This window comes from Chiloscyllium plagiosum, chromosome 25 (assembly GCF_004010195.1).
Source record: "Chiloscyllium plagiosum isolate BGI_BamShark_2017 chromosome 25, ASM401019v2, whole genome shotgun sequence".
Classification (NCBI taxonomy): domain Eukaryota; kingdom Metazoa; phylum Chordata; class Chondrichthyes; order Orectolobiformes; family Hemiscylliidae; genus Chiloscyllium; species Chiloscyllium plagiosum.
Window position 1 is genome coordinate 45,500,766 of NC_057734.1, and position 19,991 is coordinate 45,520,756.

Genomic DNA, 19,991 nt, shown 5'->3' on the forward strand with positions numbered 1-19,991 from the left:
AACTTCACCACATAAATACTGTTGCCATGAGAGCAGAGGAGAGACAGGGTATTCTGTGGCAAGTCAATCACTTCCAGACTCTTCAAAGACCTTTCCTTCACCAAGAAGCACAGATACATGCATTCTGGAACATTCGCCGTTGCCTGGATGATTGCATCTCCAAAACTGCTCAAGACTTTTGACAATATTCAAGACAAAGTTGTTCACTTGATAGGCAGCCCACCTTCACCTCCAAACAGTCCACCAGTGTATACCGTCTACAAGGTGCACTTTGGCAACTTGTTGAGTCTCCCTTATGAACACTTTCCAAATTAACAAACTCTAATACCTTGAATAGTTAGAACAAGAAGCTTTGAGTCACCACTACTTGCAAGACCTCTCCAAGTCTTGCGTCATCTTGACTTGGAAATATATCATTGTTCCTTTGTAGTTGTTGGATGAAAATCTTGGAACTCCATCTAGGGATTGTATTGTAGTTTTACTTATGTCACACGGACTGTTGTGGTTTAAGTAGGTCACTCAGTGACGCTTTCTTAGATGAAATTGGGAATGAAAAGTAAATGTTGGTTTTGCCAGTGACTACAATCCTAACTGACTCAATCTCTCCTCATACGTCAGTTGTGCCATCCCGGGTATGAATTTAGTAAGCATTCGCTAAACTTCCCTGTGGCAAGAAAATCCTTCTTCAGGTAAGGAGTCCAAAACTGCGCACAATATTCCAGATGTGGCCTCCCCATTGCTCTATATAATTGCAGGGAAGCATCATTGTTCCTGTACTTGATGATCAAAGTACAGTTTGCCTTCTTTACTGTCTGTTGCACCTGCATACTCACTTTCAGTAACTGGTGCATGAGTACCCCCAGGTTTTGTTGAGTAAGCCCCTTTTTCAATTTACAACCATTCAAATAATAACTTGCCTCCCTAATTTTGCTACCAAAATGAGGAACCTCACATTTATCATGCTATGTTGCATCTGCCCACTCACTCAGCTTATCCCAATGCAACATCTCTGCAGATGTAAGACTGTTAATTGTTTACATAAATGCATAAAGTGCTCAACTTTACTTTCCAATGGAAAAGAGTGGCAGATTGTTGCCAGCCCACACAACAACAATCGCTTGCAATTATATTGGGTCTTTTATAGTGAAACAACACAAGGTGCCCACACATAAGCATAAATAATCAAAATTTGACATTGAGCCATATAATAGATGTTAGGGTCAGTGCTCAAAAACTTGTTAATACACTAGGTTTTTAAGAAGTGTCTTCAAGGGGGAGAGAAAAATGGACAGACTAAAGGAGGAGTTTTGGCTTTAAACATCCGGGCAGCTGAAAACATGGTCAGCGGTGGTGGAATGATGAACATTGTGGTTGTGGAAAAAGCCAGAATTGAGAAACATAGATGTCTTTGAGAGTTTAGAGTTGAAAGAAGGTAGGGAAAGAAAGGGTTCAAATCATGGAGATGTTTCAAATCAAAGGCATATGTTTTAAAATTAAGGTACTTGAGACACAAACAGGAGTTGATAGGTGTAGGTTATGAATGGAAGAGCTGGGTTAATGAAACCTACTATGGGCACCTCCATTATTTTAGCAAGATTTTATTTTGGTGGGGAATGTCGATTTAATTTTAGAGGAGCAGCAGCAGGAAGAGAACTGAGCTTGAAGAAATAAGAGAAAATAATACGACTCAAATGTGGTCCATTATAAAAGATTTATTTACTAGCAGTGCACTTGGACAACAGTGACAGGATCAGACAGAATAAGCATGGATTTACAAACGAGAAATCATACTTGATAAATCTGTCGGAATTTTTTTGCAGATGGAGCCAGTAGAGTTGCTAAAGGAGAGCCAGGAGATGTGGTTTATTTGGGCTTTTGGAAAACATTTAATAAGGTGCCACATAAGATATTAGCATGCAAAATTAAAATGTATGTGATTGGAGGTAGCATACTAACATGGATAGAGAACTAGTTGGCAGGCAGGAAACAGCATAGGAATAAGTGGGTCTTTTTCTGAATGGCCAGCAGTGACCAGGATTGGACCCCAACTCTTTACGATATGAATTAATGGTTTAGATGAGGAAACTAAATGTAATATATTCACATTTACAGATGTGAAAAATGGGTAGGAGGGTGAACTGTGTGGAGAGTGCTGAGATGCTTCAGTGTAATTTGGACAAGCTGAGTGAATGGACAGATGAAGTAAACTATAGATAAATATGAGGTTCTTTGCTTTGGTAGCATAAAAGGAAACAGATTTTTATCTGAATGGTAATAGTTTGGGAAAAAGTGACTCGCATTGATATCTGGGTATGCTTGTGCATTATTTGCTGAGGGTAAGCTAACTCTATCATAAGCGTAACAGGTGGTGAAGTAGACAAATGGTTTGTTGGCCTTCACAGTGTGGGAATTCAAGTGCAGGAACAGGGACGTATTGCAGCGATGTCTTGCTGCAATTGTACAGGGCCTTATTAAGGTGACACGTGGAATATTGTGTGCAGAGTTGGTCTCCTTGCTTGAGGAAAGATGTTTTGATTATGGAGGGAATGTAACACATGCATACCAGACTGGTTGGTAGGATTCATGTATGAAGAGCGACTAGATTGGATAGTACTGTATTCATTGAGTTTAGAAGAATGGGGTGAAGTTTGTAAAAAACCGATACAAATCCAATGGATAAAGTCAATGCAGGAAGGATGCTTCCAATGATCAGGGAGTCTAAAACCAATTTAAAGATATCGGGTAGGCCATTCATCACGAAATCTTCTCAGCCAGACACTGGCTGCCACAGTATGTGGTTGAGGCCAAAACATTGACTATTTTCTAGAAGCAGTTAGGTACAGTTCATTGGGTGAAAGTGATCCAAGGGTATTCGGAGAAGGCAGGAGCAGAATATGGAGTCTGATGATCAGCCGTGATCAAGTTAAATGTGCTTGATGTGCCAAATTACCTCCTACTACTTTCTATGCTTCTATTTTTTTGAGTCATCAGCAGAGTCACTCAACAGTATATTTAGTTCACACAGATTGGTAGGGCTTGTTAGTTAAGTACAATCTTTTAATTTGTCCCTAGGCAGACAGGGCAGCATTCCTAATTGTCCCAAGTGTATAAAGAGTCAATCAAATAGTGTGGTCTGATATTGTTTATAAGCCAGCCCATGTTCTCAACACTGATTGATAGCAATAAACATGGTTTGTTTATATAATCTGGGTGCTATCTTGACATGCCTTTTCAATTTTGGTTGACATATTATTAGATTTATTTTGCCAACCTCTCCGGTCAATTTTAAACAGTTGATACTTGCCCAAGACCATAACCACTCCACCGCACCCAGTTAAGAAAGAAATGGTGGGAGGGACCAATGTTGTGGTCAGTTGTGTAGTGGATGGGTAGATGGAAATGCTTAACCTGTTGCGCTGAATGAAGAAAGGCTAAGAATGGGCCTGCCTCAGCTTTCTGTCCTAGCGGTACTGCTTTATAATGTAAGCTATTACAGAGGTGTATAGCCTTTATTTTATTGTATTTCAAACTAACTTTGTTAGTTATTTGCTAACTTTGTTTATCAAATTCTTTTTTTTTTGATTTCAGAAATTGGATGTTAAATCACTCATCAAACTGACCTATCACAAAAACAGTGAAGGTATGTACTTGCTGCCTGTCACTGTAACAACACGGTATTCCATGTTCCATAATTTTCTTCTGGATTGCAGAGCTTTATGTTTTATTCCTAACAAATAGGCAATGAATTATGCCATTGCTCCAGAAAGAGTTCCATTCTTTCTTCCACTTGACACATAGAGACCTCAACATGTTTGAAAAGATGTGTGAAAAATCTGAACAAAATTGATTCCTTTCGCACTAACTAATTGGAATATTACAGCACAAGAGCTTAGATTTGTGCAACTCCACAACTGCATTAAACTCAATTCTGAGGATACTTTAGGCAGGGTTTAGTTAAAAGTGCAACTTTTTGAATGGTAGATGATGTGCCATGTTAGAGAGGAGGAAAAGGGGCAATAATTCTTGCCAGCAGGCTCACTATCAACATCCTGGGGGTTATCAAAGACCAAAAATTGAACTGGACCAGATAGAAATACTTCGGCTGCAAGAGCAGGTCAGAGGTTCAAGTCAGGAGTATAATAGAATACTCTGCACTCACATGGATGAGTGCAACTCCAAGAAAACTCAAGAAGCTCAACACCATCCAGTTCAAAGCAGCCTGTTTGATTGGCATTACATCCACTATCTTAATCATTCACTCACTGTACCACCAATGCACAGTGTGTATGTGTGTTGTATAGAAGATGCACTGCAGCAACTTATCAAAGCTCCTTTGACAGCACATTCCAAAAATGTGATCTGCACCACCTAGAAGGATAAGAGCAGCAGGTAGATGGGAATACCACCCAAATTGCCTCCAAATCACTCACCATTCTGTTTTGGAGCTAAACTGCCATTTTTTCACTACCGCTGTCAAAATCCTGGAACTCCCCTTCAGAGTGTATAGGGTGTCCCAACAACCCAAATACTGCATTGATTTGAGAAGGCAAGTCATCAACGACTTCTCAAAGGTAAATAGGGTTGGGCAATAAATGCTGGACTAGCCAGTGATGCCCATATCCTCTGAACGCATTTATAAAAAAAACGCCGAAACAGTCTGGTTGTATAATGTCTTTTACTAATGCCAAAACCCGGGTCAATTGTTGCTGAAATTTGATTGATTCACATTTGGGTGTCCTAGCATTGTTAAAATAACAATGGATCTGCTCAAACCTGTTTTGCACAAGGAATGTGCATGACAAAACGAGTCTTACTATGCTTCTCTGATCTGAACACTGCTACAGCCTAGACAGAAACCCGTTGTCATGGTTAAGATATTGTGCAAGAATACACTTGGCTAAATGAACTGAATGCATGCAAAACTTAGACAATGCCTTTAAATTTCTTTTAATGGCATCACCTCCAGCAAAAGCGTAGGTATTTATGTAATTGTTTATGCGTACTGTACAGCACTCCACCTTGGTCTGAATTTAATGTGCATCATTTCAAAAGTGAGGGAGTATAGCCTATGAGAACGTTTATCTGATACCTAGAAACCTCTGAAATGCTGTTTCTATCTTCCATTCAATTAGCATCCTATTTTATAACTTGCAGTTTGAATGAATGCAAATATAAAGTAAGAAGAATAAACTCCCAAGGTCACTTCTGCACTTTTACAATTGGAAAGGAATCTGGCTAATTCCTATAGAAAATTATCTGCTTGTATCTGAGGAAAACGAAGGTTTTAAAGCACAAGAGTTCCTTCTTTCTCTTTCCTACCTGCAGATTGTTGCTAGTGTTTGGAAACTGAAGCGGTTAGGCCAGTGCTGTTTCAGTGACAGCTGTGGTGACTGAGCCTCTGTGCTGTTAGTGTTGGTCCATTGTTGTTCTTGTGTTGCTGGAAAAGCGCAGCAGGTCAGGCAGCATCCAGGGAACAGGAGAATCGACGTTTCGGGCATAAGCCGAAGCCCTTCGGCTTATGCCCGAAACGTCGATTCTCCTGTTCCCTGGATGCTGCCTGACCTGCTGCGCTTTTCCAGCAACACATTTTCAGCTTTGATCTCCAGCATCTGCAGACCTCACTTTCTCCCCATTGTTGTTCTTTCCCATTTTACACGGTTTTTAAATGAGCCAGAGTCATAGTTTAATGTTCAGTGAATGGTGTCAGAGTGGTTTTATTATTTATTTAGATTCCAGTTCCCTTATTGAATAAGTTAAACAAAGTACACACTGTAGCTATGCTGTTTGAAGACAGAAAGTCATTTTGCAAGAATGGTAATTTCAGTTTTCCATGTTTTATTGTTTGGTGACTTTTGGTTTAGATATACTTCCTCAAACACCAGACTAAAACCACTCACTGAGCTCACATTTTGTATGCTATGTAAATGACTCTAATTCAGATTTGTTGAGAAATCTCTGCTACGATCCGTTGCACAAGTTGTTAGATTGTATTTGCAATGCCTGATCTTGAAAAGCCATAGTTTCCATAAGTTAAGCAGTTAAACAATAGTAAAGCTAAAGCCATTATCTTTAACCCCAGCCATAAAGTCCAAAATTTGCTACTGAACCCATTCCTCTTCCCAGTCACTGTCTCAAACTGAACCAGAATACAGGGCGACCGCCATATCTGCAGAATCATTTTTCATGGTTTCAGTTACCCGCGGTTTACTGCCGCCCAGACATATTACAGGGAACATTCCAGAACCATGAACTGGGGGCTGCCAGGAAGGTAAATTTCCCATTGAAATGAATGGGTTTGCTCCTATCCATGGTTTTAGGCTTCCCCGATAGGTCTTGGAACGTAACCCCGTGGATTCAGGGGCCTGCTGTATTGGCATTCTCAGCCTGCTAATTGATGTTTTGCTGAATTTCTATCCCGGATCAACTTCATAAAAAACAGCTTCTTTCACTTTTGCATAATTGCCAGACACTGTCCCTACCTTAGCTCACCTTTTGCTGATTCTTTCCAGATCTGTCTATTCCAATGCTCCTTGGGCTGGAGTTTTGCCCTCCACTATCAGTATTCATCTATTCATCCCTCTGGACCCACCTGGTTAGGTTTACTAAGAGATTTATTGTCCATTTAAATTGGAACAAAGGCATATATGGTTCATAGTTTTGTGACTTGTCACGATGCAGCAAAGTTCAAGGTCTTGACTGTGTAGTTGCTCTTCTGGATGTTAGTTATAGAACACAGTTCCATGTTTTAAGAGATCTTGGTTCTTTGCTGGATTTGTCTCAGTTGGTCATTTTTCAGCCTTGCACACCACATCCAGAGAGACAGACACCTTCACAATCTGTCTTCAAAACAGCATTATCTTAGTCTCAATTCCCTCATGCTTGGTAAGGCCTGAAGTACCTTCCCTTTTATATGTTCTGTAGAAATTCTGTTAGTGCATGTCTGCAGCAGTTACTGTTTCACAAGAGGTAATTGATTTTTAATATCTCATCCCATAAATACCTGAGAAATTTCCATCCCTTTTTTGTAGAAAGCAAAATTATGGAATTTGCAGCAGGCTAGTCTATCTATCAGCCTTGCTGTTTAAAACAAAATCGCAATTGTCTTTTTAGAGTCGCAGTTTTAACAAATCCAGCCATTTTAAAGGAAAATGATAAATTGCATTTTTGAGGCAAAAAAGCCTTCTTGTAAGGCAACAAAAATACATATTTTTCTTATTATATTTTGATTTCAACCTACTGAAGCTAAACTGGAAGGGGCCATTTTGTTGAATTTGACTTATTGTTTTCAAGTACTTTATGAATTGGCTGCCTTCACAGTAACAGAAAAGGTAACCAAAAAAGGTTGCAAAGCTTTAAAAAGTATAAAATGGCACTAACTAAGAGGTGTTGTCAGTAAAATATTACTTGTTGTTAAGAAACCCCTTCTTCAAATGTTCCTTTTTAAGTCAAATATAGTGACTCCTAATTCCAAAGATAAATCCTGTTGCAGACAGCAAAGTATACACTCCCATGTTCCTGAACACACACAACTGAATGCCCTGCGCTGGTGGATCCTCACCTTCCTGACCCATACACTGCAGCCAGTGAAGATAGGCTACTCCCCACTGCACCTCCTCTATGGTAACCCTCAACACTGCAGCCCCCCCAAGAATGTGTTCTCAGCCCCCTTCTGTACTCTTTGTACACCCACGACTGCGTAGACAAATTCTAAATGACTGCCATCTACAAGTTTGCTGATGACGCCACCATGGTAGGATGGATATCAAATGATGAGTCAGAACACAAAGGAGATAGAGGGCTTGGTGTCTTGGTAACAACCTCTCTCTCTCTCTCAATGTTAGCAAAAGAAAAGAACTGATCATTGACTTGCGAAAGAAAGGGGGAGAACATGCCCCATCTACAACAGAGGAGTGGAGGTTGAGAGCATTGACAACACCAAGTTCCTAGGAGTGACAATAACCGACGACCTGTCCTGGGACTTCTCATGTAGATACGATAGTCAAGAAGACACAACAATGCCTCTTCTTCCTCAGGTGACTTAGGAAATTCGGCATGTCCATAAGGACCCTTCACAGATGCGCCACAGAAAGCATGCTACCCATGTGAATAATGGTCTGGTAGGGCAACTGCTCTGCCCAGGACCATAAGAAACGACAGAAGTTGTGTGCACAGTCCATACCATCACGGAAGCCAATCTTTCACCCATGGACTTCATTTATACTTCTGGCTGCTGCAGAAAGACTGCCAACATCATCAAAGACCCCTGGTAATGCTCTCCTACAACCTTTTCCATCATGAAGATACAAAAGCTTGGTAACGCACAGATAGGTGCAGGAACAGCTTCTTCCCTGCCGTTGTTAGACTGATGAATGGACTCTCTCTAACTTCACATCACTCTGAAAGAATATTGGTCTTGCTTCTCGCACCTCCTGTTCAGTGTGATTTGAATGCCTCACTCTGTCTAACCACTCTATGATCTGTATGTCCTTGTTTATTGTGATCTGCCTGCACTGCTCGCAAAAACAGATTTTCACTATACTTAAGTACACATGATTACAATAAATCGAATCAAATCAAACTGGATTTCAGTATTCATGTTTATCCTGCTCATCAGTTGATTTTCGCACCTAAACCTGAGCGTATCCAGTATACGGCTGGCCAACTCGCATCAATCTTTCTCATCACTTACTCACCTCTCCCTTATTCATTCTCACTTCTAGCAAACAATTTTTCTTCCTCTCTGCCCCTTGGCTACTTCCTTACACTTTTTTTCTCCATCTTCCCTCCTTCCCTGATCAAACTTATCAAATGTATCACCTGTCCATCAGCACTTCCATTTCCCTTGAACAGCTGATAACCTAACTTCGCTTATGGTTGTTATCCTCACTGCCATTATAAATTTTCTCTTTGGTGAAGCACTGACTTCCTCTCTTCTCTATTATAATTCCTATCTCTAGTACCTACCATCAATTCTTCTGTATTCACTAGTGTTACCATGTCCTCAGAGACTGATAACTTTTCAAAGGAGATTCATCACTTCAATCATTAGCTGAAAGAATGACATGACAAAGCACATTTTAAAACTTTTACTGTAACAAATAGCAATTTGTACTTTAAACTACAGGGAGAACGTTACCCTTTTATACTTTTCACACACATCGCACTTTCCACACAATTTCACTTCTTATAGCAAACGCTTCTTATAGCAGTCAAAGCTTTCCTCTGTTTTTAGAATATTTCTTATATACACCACCAGCAGTACAGATTTTTCCAATGATTCTTCTTCCTCCAGGCTGTGCCAGAACAAATCTCTTAAAAGTGTAGATAAATGGCTGTCGCATACATTTCTTTGCTGAGGGACAGTTGCCCCCTGCATCCAGCTGTAATACTTGCAAAGTTGAGCACACAGTACCTCTGCTCCAATTGCATTCAAAAGGCTTGGCACGATCAAGGACAAATTATCTTGCTTAATTTACCACCCCACATAATACTATCAACATTCACTCCCTCCACCATCAGGTATTTGGGTTGCAGTGTCATAGAGTCATAGAGATGTACAGCATGGAAACAGACCCTACAGTCCAACCTGTCCATGCCAACCAGATATCCCAACCCAATCTAGTCCCACCTGCCAGCACCTGGTCCATATCCCTCCAAACCCTTCCTATTCGTATACCCATCCAGATGCCTTTTAAATGCTTTAATTGCACCAGCCTCCACCACTTCCCCTGGCAGCTCATTCCATACATGTACCACCCTCTTTTCAAGAAGGAAGCTCACCTCCATCCTCTTGAGGGCAATTAGGGATAGGAAATAAATGCTGGCCAGACCAGTGATGCCCACATCCTGTGAATGTGTAAAAATAATTAAATATGCAAAGTATCATGGTCATGTGGTGATATTTGTTATTTGAGACCTAACTACAGTAGGAAACACATTCTAATTTCATTTTTCAATAACTATAAACATTTTTAAACAGTGTCCAATCTTCTTGCAATCAAAATTTCCTCATGTAAATGTACTACAGACAGTAAATATAATTTACTTTCCCCATGTTTACTATACAAATTCACATGTCCAATCTCTAAGCATATTCTTTTCTGTGAATATGATGTGATACTAACAACAAAAGATTGGTTAATTTATTGAAATTGCATGTACCTGGATAGTCTTATATTCCACCTATATTTTGGGCACTTTCCTTCAGCAACTGTCAAAGAGAAGCAATCTTACAGTCTCTTAAGGCATGTGTAAACCAGCAACACAGAAAATGATCAAACATGATGCAGGATAAAATCTTCACTCTTGATATGCACTTTTAAAGTCCATACTCAAAACACCCAAGTTTATTTCCCCATTTACTTTGCCCTTTGAATCCTATAATTTAATAATTGTTAAATGCTGATGTATAGGAAGATGGGTGAATTGAATTTTTGTGGTGTATAGGTTACCTGGTATTTTCCTGCAACAGGTGTTTGGGCAGTTAGAAATCCATTACTGCATGGAATGAAGCCTTTCAGCTCATTCAGTTCATACTGGAGTTGAGGCAGAAGGCACAGTACTTATTAAATCATCTCATTGTGCTAGCTATTTTAAAATGTTATACATTCGTACTGAATGTTACAATCTTATTTGAATACCTGGATTGTTAATATTTCGGCAAATGTTCATCAGAACAGCTAATGAAATTAAAATTGCTCTCAAATAATTTCATCCAAACCAGGGTAATTTAAAAAGGCTTTGTATTCTGCTGTTAATGGCCCAAAGATGATAGTGTGCTGCTTTTCACTTAATTTCATTTTTCATAATGAAACAATCGTTATTTTCTGTATTTGGTACAAATTCACTAAAAGAACGCATGTTGGACGTCTTTGAAGAAGAGCCATATCGGACTCAATGCTAACTTTGCCTTTTCTCTCTGCTGTTGCTGCCAGATCTGCTGAGTTGCTCCAGCATTTGTTTATTTCAGATTTCCAACATCCATAGTGTTTTGCTTTTATTTGTGGAATTATGTTCAATTCTTTTCATAAAGATTGATTTTCAAAGTCTGCCAGTTATAGAAAGGAGCAATTGTAGTGACTGTTTCCCTTTTCTTAGGAAAGTACCATTGTCCAGTGATGTACTCTGTCTTCACAAACAACTCACATATATTGGCTATCAAGACGACTGGAAATGTCTATTCACATGAGGTAGGTAACTTTGCTTTGACAGACCAGTTCTCAACGATTTCTCTGATACGTTATGCTGGACGTTTTCATCTGATTTCTGGTTTTCTTTGTCAGTTAACCAGTTTAAATTTAAGTTGATTAGCCTGAGTCTAGCTGTGTTGTGCAAACCACCCAGTTCTCCCTCTATCAGGCTGAGGTAAACCACTCTTTCAGCAGTTCATCACTCTCAGGGGCTCATGTGATATTAATATTCAAGCCAAATATTGTTGAGTAAGAACCATAAGCTACAAACAAAATTCTGAGAACCGTCATAATTATTTTTAAGCTTTGTATCTTTCTTCCATACAATCTTTCCTTCTTCCTCCTTTCTTTTGTTTTAACATTCAACTTATTTTGCTTTTCCAGCGATACTCTGATTGATTTAGACTATTTTCTTTCCCTAAAGTTTGAAAGCTCTTTAACACGCAATTTATTTTTCGTACACTTAAAAGGTTTGTCTTTCAGCCAAGCAAATTTCAAAGAATATTAAAACATAGGAAATTGGAGCAGATCATTTGACCTTCATACCTATCTTGCGATTAAACAAGATCATGGTTGATCTGCCTCAATTCTTCTTTCGTGGCAGCTCTTCATGACCCTCAACTCCTTGAAATGTCAAATATCTACTTACCACCTCTTTAGATACTTTCAATGATTTAGCCTCCACGGTGGCTCAGTGGTTACCACTGCTGCCTCACAGCATAAGAGACCCAGGTTCGATTCCAGCCTCGGGCAACTGCCTGTGTGGAGTTTGCACATTCTCCCCGTGTCTGCGTGGGTTTCCTCCGGGTGCTCTGGTTTCCCCTCACAGTCCAAAGTGCAGCTCAGGTGAATTGGCCATGGTGTTAGGTGGATTAGTCAGAAGGGGGGTGGGTTGCTCTTTGGAGGGTTGGCATGGACTGGTTGGGCCGAAGGGCCTGTTCCCACACTGTAGGGAATCTAATCTAATCTAATCTAAACTCTGTGGGCTAGAGAATTCCAGGCTCCTGTAACTGTGTCCCCTAGTTTGAACTTCCGCACTAGTGGAAGTTGTGACGATGCTGCTGCTTCAAAATTGAGTCATAGAGATGTACAGCATGGAAACAGACCTTTCGGTCCAACCTGTCCATGCCGACCAGATATCCCAACCCAATCGAGTCCCACCTGCCAGCATCTGGCCCATATCCCTCCAAACCCTTCCGATTCATATACCTATCCAAATGCCTCTTAAATGTGCAATTGTACCAGCCTCCACCACTTCCTCTGGCAGCTCATTTCATGTTATTCTGTCCTTGTATTTTTTTTCAAGAGTGGTCGTAAAGGCAGAGCTTCTGATATGTCTGGATTTATCTACTTGAAAAAACTTTTAAGGTTTTTTTTTAAGAAGCACTTGTACAATGAGAAAGAAGTGACCATTTCTCTCAGATCAGGGATTTTTCTGGTTTTGGTTTTAGTTTGGTTTTAGCTGGGGATCCAGACAAGTTGCTTGACCCAAAGAAACAACTCCAAGCTGATCCCCTTTCTCTCTCTATCTCTGTCTCTTCTCTCTCTTTCTTTCTCTCTCTGTCTCTCTCTCTCTTGCTCTCTCTGTATGTTACGCTCTCTGTGTGTCTTTCTTTTTGTGTGTGTCTATCTCTTTGTGTGTGTGTGTGTCTCTCTCTGTGTATGTCTCACTGTGTGTGTGTCTCACTCTCTGTGCGTGTCTCTGTCTCTGTCTGTCTCTCTGTGTCTCTATCTCTCTGTCTGTCGGCGTGGCGCTCTCGTCGGTGTGGCGCTCTCGTCGACATCGCGCGCTCTCTCTCCTACTCACTTCGCTCTCTCTCACTCACTTCGCTCTCTCTCACTTTGCTCTCTATCTCCAGTCTCTGTCTCTTCTCTCGCTCTCACTTCGCGCGCTCTCGCTCTCACTTCGCGCGCTCTCGCTCTCACTTCGCGCGCTCTCGCTCTCACTTCGCGCGCTCTCGCTCTCACTTCGCGCGCTCTCGCTCTCACTTCGCGCGCTCTCGCTCTCACTTCGCGCGCTCTCGCTCTCACTTCGCGCGCTCTCGCTCTCACTTCGCGCGCTCTCGCTCTCACTTCGCGCGCTCTCGCTCTCACTTCGCGCGCTCTCGCTCTCACTTCGCGCGCTCTCGCTCTCACTTCGCGCGCTCTCGCTCTCACTTCGCGCGCTCTCGCTCTCACTTCGCGCGCTCTCGCTCTCACTTCGCGCGCTCTCGCTCTCACTTCGCGCGCTCTCGCTCTCACTTCGCGCGCTCTCGCTCTCACTTCGCGCGCTCTCGCTCTCACTTCGCGCGCTCTCGCTCTCACTTCGCGCGCTCTCGCTCTCACTTCGCGCGCTCTCGCTCTCACTTCGCGCGCTCTCGCTCTCACTTCGCGCGCTCTCGCTCTCACTTCGCGCGCTCTCGCTCTCACTTCGCGCGCTCTCGCTCTCACTTCGCGCGCTCTCGCTCTCACTTCGCGCGCTCTCGCTCTCACTTCGCGCGCTCTCGCTCTCACTTCGCGCGCTCTCGCTCTCACTTCGCGCGCTCTCGCTCTCACTTCGCGCGCTCTCGCTCTCACTTCGCGCGCTCTCGCTCTCACTTCGCGCGCTCTCGCTCTCACTTCGCGCGCTCTCGCTCTCACTTCGCGCGCTCTCGCTCTCACTTCGCGCGCTCTCGCTCTCACTTCGCGCGCTCTCGCTCTCACTTCGCGCGCTCTCGCTCTCACTTCGCGCGCTCTCGCTCTCACTTCGCGCGCTCTCGCTCTCACTTCGCGCGCTCTCGCTCTCACTTCGCGCGCTCTCGCTCTCACTTCGCGCGCTCTCGCTCTCACTTCGCGCGCTCTCGCTCTCACTTCGCGCGCTCTCGCTCTCACTTCGCGCGCTCTCGCTCTCACTTCGCGCGCTCTCGCTCTCACTTCGCGCGCTCTCGCTCTCACTTCGCGCGCTCTCGCTCTCACTTCGCGCGCTCTCGCTCTCACTTCGCGCGCTCTCGCTCTCACTTCGCGCGCTCTCGCTCTCACTTCGCGCGCTCTCGCTCTCACTTCGCGCGCTCTCGCTCTCACTTCGCGCGCTCTCGCTCTCACTTCGCGCGCTCTCGCTCTCACTTCGCGCGCTCTCGCTCTCACTTCGCGCGCTCTCGCTCTCACTTCGCGCGCTCTCGCTCTCACTTCGCGCGCTCTCGCTCTCACTTCGCGCGCTCTCGCTCTCACTTCGCGCGCTCTCGCTCTCACTTCGCGCGCTCTCGCTCTCACTTCGCGCGCTCTCGCTCTCACTTCGCGCGCTCTCGCTCTCACTTCGCGCGCTCTCGCTCTCACTTCGCGCGCTCTCGCTCTCACTTCGCGCGCTCTCGCTCTCACTTCGCGCGCTCTCGCTCTCACTTCGCGCGCTCTCGCTCTCACTTCGCGCGCTCTCGCTCTCACTTCGCGCGCTCTCGCTCTCACTTCGCGCGCTCTCGCTCTCACTTCGCGCGCTCTCGCTCTCACTTCGCGCGCTCTCGCTCTCACTTCGCGCGCTCTCGCTCTCACTTCGCGCGCTCTCGCTCTCACTTCGCGCGCTCTCGCTCTCACTTCGCGCGCTCTCGCTCTCACTTCGCGCGCTCTCGCTCTCACTTCGCGCGCTCTCGCTCTCACTTCGCGCGCTCTCGCTCTCACTTCGCGCGCTCTCGCTCTCACTTCGCGCGCTCTCGCTCTCACTTCGCGCGCTCTCGCTCTCACTTCGCGCGCTCTCGCTCTCACTTCGCGCGCTCTCGCTCTCACTTCGCGCGCTCTCGCTCTCACTTCGCGCGCTCTCGCTCTCACTTCGCGCGCTCTCGCTCTCACTTCGCGCGCTCTCGCTCTCACTTCGCGCGCTCTCGCTCTCACTTCGCGCGCTCTCGCTCTCACTTCGCGCGCTCTCGCTCTCACTTCGCGCGCTCTCGCTCTCACTTCGCGCGCTCTCGCTCTCACTTCGCGCGCTCTCGCTCTCACTTCGCGCGCTCTCGCTCTCACTTCGCGCGCTCTCGCTCTCACTTCGCGCGCTCTCGCTCTCACTTCGCGCGCTCTCGCTCTCACTTCGCGCGCTCTCGCTCTCACTTCGCGCGCTCTCGCTCTCACTTCGCGCGCTCTCGCTCTCACTTCGCGCGCTCTCGCTCTCACTTCGCGCGCTCTCGCTCTCACTTCGCGCGCTCTCGCTCTCACTTCGCGCGCTCTCGCTCTCACTTCGCGCGCTCTCGCTCTCACTTCGCGCGCTCTCGCTCTCACTTCGCGCGCTCTCGCTCTCACTTCGCGCGCTCTCGCTCTCACTTCGCGCGCTCTCGCTCTCACTTCGCGCGCTCTCGCTCTCACTTCGCGCGCTCTCGCTCTCACTTCGCGCGCTCTCGCTCTCACTTCGCGCGCTCTCGCTCTCACTTCGCGCGCTCTCGCTCTCACTTCGCGCGCTCTCGCTCTCACTTCGCGCGCTCTCGCTCTCACTTCGCGCGCTCTCGCTCTCACTTCGCGCGCTCTCGCTCTCACTTCGCGCGCTCTCGCTCTCACTTCGCGCGCTCTCGCTCTCACTTCGCGCGCTCTCGCTCTCACTTCGCGCGCTCTCGCTCTCACTTCGCGCGCTCTCGCTCTCACTTCGCGCGCTCTCGCTCTCACTTCGCGCGCTCTCGCTCTCACTTCGCGCGCTCTCGCTCTCACTTCGCGCGCTCTCGCTCTCGCGCTCTCTCTCTTTCACTTTGATCTTTCTCTCTCACCGCGCTCTCTCACTCCCACTCTCGCTCTCTCACTCACTTCGCTCTCGCTATCTCTCTCACATCGTGCTCTCTCTCTCACTCACTTCGCGCTCTCTGTATCTCTCACATCGTGCTGTTTCTCACATCTCTCGCTCTCTCTCTCTCACACACGCATCGCGCTCTCTCTCTCTGTCTCTTGCTCTTTCTCTCACTCTGTGTTCATATCCCATGGGCAAATTTTTTAAAAAATTCTTGTGTCGTCAGACTGAGTAGTGGGATGTTGCAAGCATCAGTAGTGAGCCCCATCTATTCGCAGTATATGCCAATGATTTGTTAAGAGCAAGTGTAATAATTCTAAATTAGAAATGGTACAAAGTTAGTCTGGAATGTGTTGTAAGGGAGTTGTAAAACATTTTCAGAAATATTTGCACAAGCTTATTGATTGTGCAAAATCATGGCTGATGGAATATAATGTGGAAAAATGGAGCTTATCTACTTTGGGAGGGAGATCAGATGAATAGAGTATTTCTTTAATGGTAGCAGGTTAGAAAATGTAGACGTGCAAATGAACTTGGTTGTTCTCATCAGTTAATCATTGCAGGTGTAGCCAAGTTAACAGGCTAATGGAATGTTGGCCTTTAGTGCAAGAGGTTTTGAGTACGGGAGTATTGGAGCCTTGCTTCAGTCAAATAGATTTTGGTTTGACCACATCCGTACAGTTTTTGTCTCCTTATCTCCGTAAAAATCATATTGACTCAGAGACAGTAAAACGAAGGTTTACCAGATTTATTCCAGTGATAGTGGGTCTGTCCCTTGAAGAGACGTTAGGCAAACGGGCCAAGTACTTAAAGGGATAGACAGGATAGATTCATGTAAGATGTTTCGGAGTTTAGAACCAGGAAAACAATTTATAAATGAGGGGGTTGCTATTTCAGACTGAGATGAACAGTATTTTTTATTAATGATAGTAATCTTTGGTATTCACTACTCCAGACAGCTGAGTATATTTCAAGTAGAGATAAATAGTCAAAAATCTGTCCATGTTGTAAAGTGCTATGAGGATAATGTATGTAAAAGACATTAAGTTTTTGATTAGCCCTGGTTGTATTCAGTGGCAAAGCAGGTTTGATGGTCTGAATGGTCTACTCCTGTTCAAAAATGTTTAAAAGAGAAAGCAGTGCTTGGCAACTTGTCCGCCATTAGTCCTATTACTTTGTCTGTCATGACAAAAGCTACTACGAGATCTTTCTTTCCTGTAGCACCTTATTTATCTGGCATCTTTGAGATGGTTTTAGCATTCTCTTCCGTAAAGACCTTTGTGAAATATTGGTTTAAGTTATTTGGCACTTCCCTGTTCTCCATGATGAACTCTCCTGTTGCAGGGTCCCACACCTACTTTAGCTCCTCATTTTATTTTCACGTACCTTTAGGAGCTCCTGTTTGTTTTTACATTTATTGCCAGTTTACTTGCAGAGTCAATGGTCTCCCTGTTTATTTCGGCAGAAGGGCCAGGGTTGTCTAGTTAGTAAGAAGTGAAATTGAATTGTTAGCTTGAAGTGATGTAGGGTTGGAAGATGTAGAATCGGTGTGGGTGGATTTGAGAAGCACAAAGGAATAAAAAAACTTCCTGATGGGAGTTATGTATAGGCCCCCTTGCATTAGTCAAGATGTGGGACAGAAAATAAATCAGGAGATAGAAAAGGCATGTAAGAAACGCACTGTTACAATAGCTGTGAGAGACCCAGTATGCAGGTGGATTGGGAAATTCAGGTTTGTAGCCGAACGTTTTAAAAAAAAATGAATTTGTGGAATCTATGAAATGGTGTTTTGGAGTATCTTGTGGTAGATCCCACAGGGGAAGAGACAATTTTGGATTTAGCGATGTGCAATGAGGCAGATGTGATTAGGGAGCTTAAGGTGAAGGAACCTGTCGGGAGGCATTGACCATAATATGACAGAATTCACCCTGTAGTTTGGGAGGGAGAAGCTCGAATCAGATGTAATGGTGTTACAATTGAGTAGAGGTAACTAGAAGGGCATGAGGAAGGGGCCAGAGTTGGTTGGAAGGGAGCCTGTCAGGAAAGATAGTGATGCAGCAATGGCAGGAATTTGTGGGGATAATTTGAGAGACAAAGCACAAATTCATCCCAGAAAGAAGAAACTTACTAAGGGGAGGATGAGGCATTCATGGTTGAGAAAGAAAGTCAGGGACAGCATAAAAGCATAAGTAAAAACACACAATGTGGTGAAGATCAGTAGGAAGACAAAATGATGATGAAGTCTTTAAAACCAGCAGAGGAAAACCAAAAAAAAGTAAGTGGGCAGAAGATGAAACATGAAGGTGAACTCGTGAGTAATATAAAAAAGAAGATTGTGCGAGTTTTTTTTAGATGCATCAAAAGTGAGAGAGAGGCAAGAATGGGGATTGGATCACTGGAAAATTCTGCTGGAGAAGTAGCAATGGGGAGCAAAGAAGTGACATAGACTGAACTTTGTATCAGTCTTCATTATGGACACTAGTAACATATCAGAACTTCAAGTGAGTCGGGGGCAGAGGTGAGTGTAGAGTTCATCACTGAAGAGAAAGCGCTGGAGAAGCTCAAAAGTCTGAATGTAGATAAATCATCTGAACCAGACAGACTACAACCCAGAGTTGTGAAGAGATAGCTGAGGAGATTGTGGTGGCATTGGTGGAGATTTTTCAGGAATCACTGGAGGGCTGCAGAGGATTGAAAAATGTTTAAAAAGGGAGGGAGGCAGAAGGCAAGAAATTTTAAGCTGGTTAGCCTGGTCGCAGTTAAGATTTGAGTGTCTCTTATTAAGGATGAGATTGCAGAGTACTTGGAAGTGCATGATAAAAGAGGGCTAAGTCAGTACTGCTTCGTGAAGGGGAGGTCATGCCTGACCAGTCTGTTAGAATTCCTTAAGGAAGTAATGAACAAGTTAGACAAAGTGGATGTGATCTATTTGGATTTCAGAAGGACTTGGACAAGATGCCACACTGAATGCTGTGAAATAAGAAAAAGGTTAGAGTTAAGGATAAAGTACTGGAAAGGATAGAGGAATGGCTGACTGAAAGAAGGCTGAAAATGGGGATAGAGAGGATTTTTTTGGGATGCGAACTGACAGCTAGTGGAGTTCCACAAAGGTCAGTGTCGGAACCACAACTATTTACATTATACACTGCGATCTGGATAGAGGAACAGAGGACATTGTTGCTAAGTTTTCTGATGACGCAAAGATAGGTGAGGGGACAGGTAGTGTTGAAGAGGCGGGGAAGTTACAGAAGGACTTGAACAGGCTAGGAGATTGGGCAAAGAAGTGGCAGATGGAATACAATGGGGAAGTGTGAGGTTATGCACTTTGGAAGGAAGAATGGAGGCATGGACAATTTTCTAAATTTGAAGCACAGAGGGACTAAGGAATCCTAGTTCAGGTTTCTAAGATTAACATGCAGGCTCAGTTTGCATTTAGGAAGGAAAATGCAATGTAAGCATTCACTTGGAGAGGGCTAGAATACAAGAGGAGGAGTGTACTGCTGAGACTGTATTATGCTGTGGTTAGACCATATTTGGAACATTGTGAGCAGTTTTGGGCCACGTGTCAAAAGAAGGATGTGCTAGCCTTTGAAGAGTCCAGCGAAGATTTACAAGAATGAACCCGGGAATGAAGGGTTTGCCATATGAGGAGTGATTGAGAATTCTGAGTCTATACTCAATGGAGTTTAGAAGGATGAGGGGGAATCGGATTGAAACCTACAGAGCGCTGAGAGGCCCAGATATTGGATATGGGGATGTTTCCATGAGTAAAACAGGGCAATACCTGAGACAAAAGGCAAGACTCTTGAGGACCAAGATGAGGAAGAATTTCTTCAGACAGAGGATGGTGAATCTGTAGAACTCATTACTGCAGAAAGCTGTGGAGGTGTAATCATTGAGTGTATTTAAGACAGGGGTAGATAGATACTTGATTAGTAAGGGGATCAAAGCTTACGGGCAGAAGGCAGGAGAATGGGGAAGAGAAGCATATCAGCCATGATCAAATAGTGGACCAGATGAGATGAGGGCCCTAAATTACTCTTCCTCAGCCTGAATTAGAAATTCTTGGGATCACAACCCACTACCCTTAACTT

At 44.2% G+C, this 19,991-nt stretch overlaps 1 protein-coding gene across 2 annotated transcripts in view; it reads left to right on the plus strand.

The window, feature by feature from the left end:
- The window catches only part of ppil2 (peptidylprolyl isomerase (cyclophilin)-like 2), a 363,209-nt gene that overhangs the window by 67,725 nt on the left and 275,493 nt on the right, over window positions 1-19,991 (plus strand). For both annotated transcript variants that reach the window (XM_043716077.1, XM_043716075.1), the window contains exons 6-7: window positions 3,589-3,640; window positions 11,098-11,189. In XM_043716077.1, coding sequence (XP_043572012.1) covers window positions 3,589-3,640; window positions 11,098-11,189 — 144 coding nt within the window. The remainder of the gene's footprint in view (window positions 1-3,588; window positions 3,641-11,097; window positions 11,190-19,991) is intronic.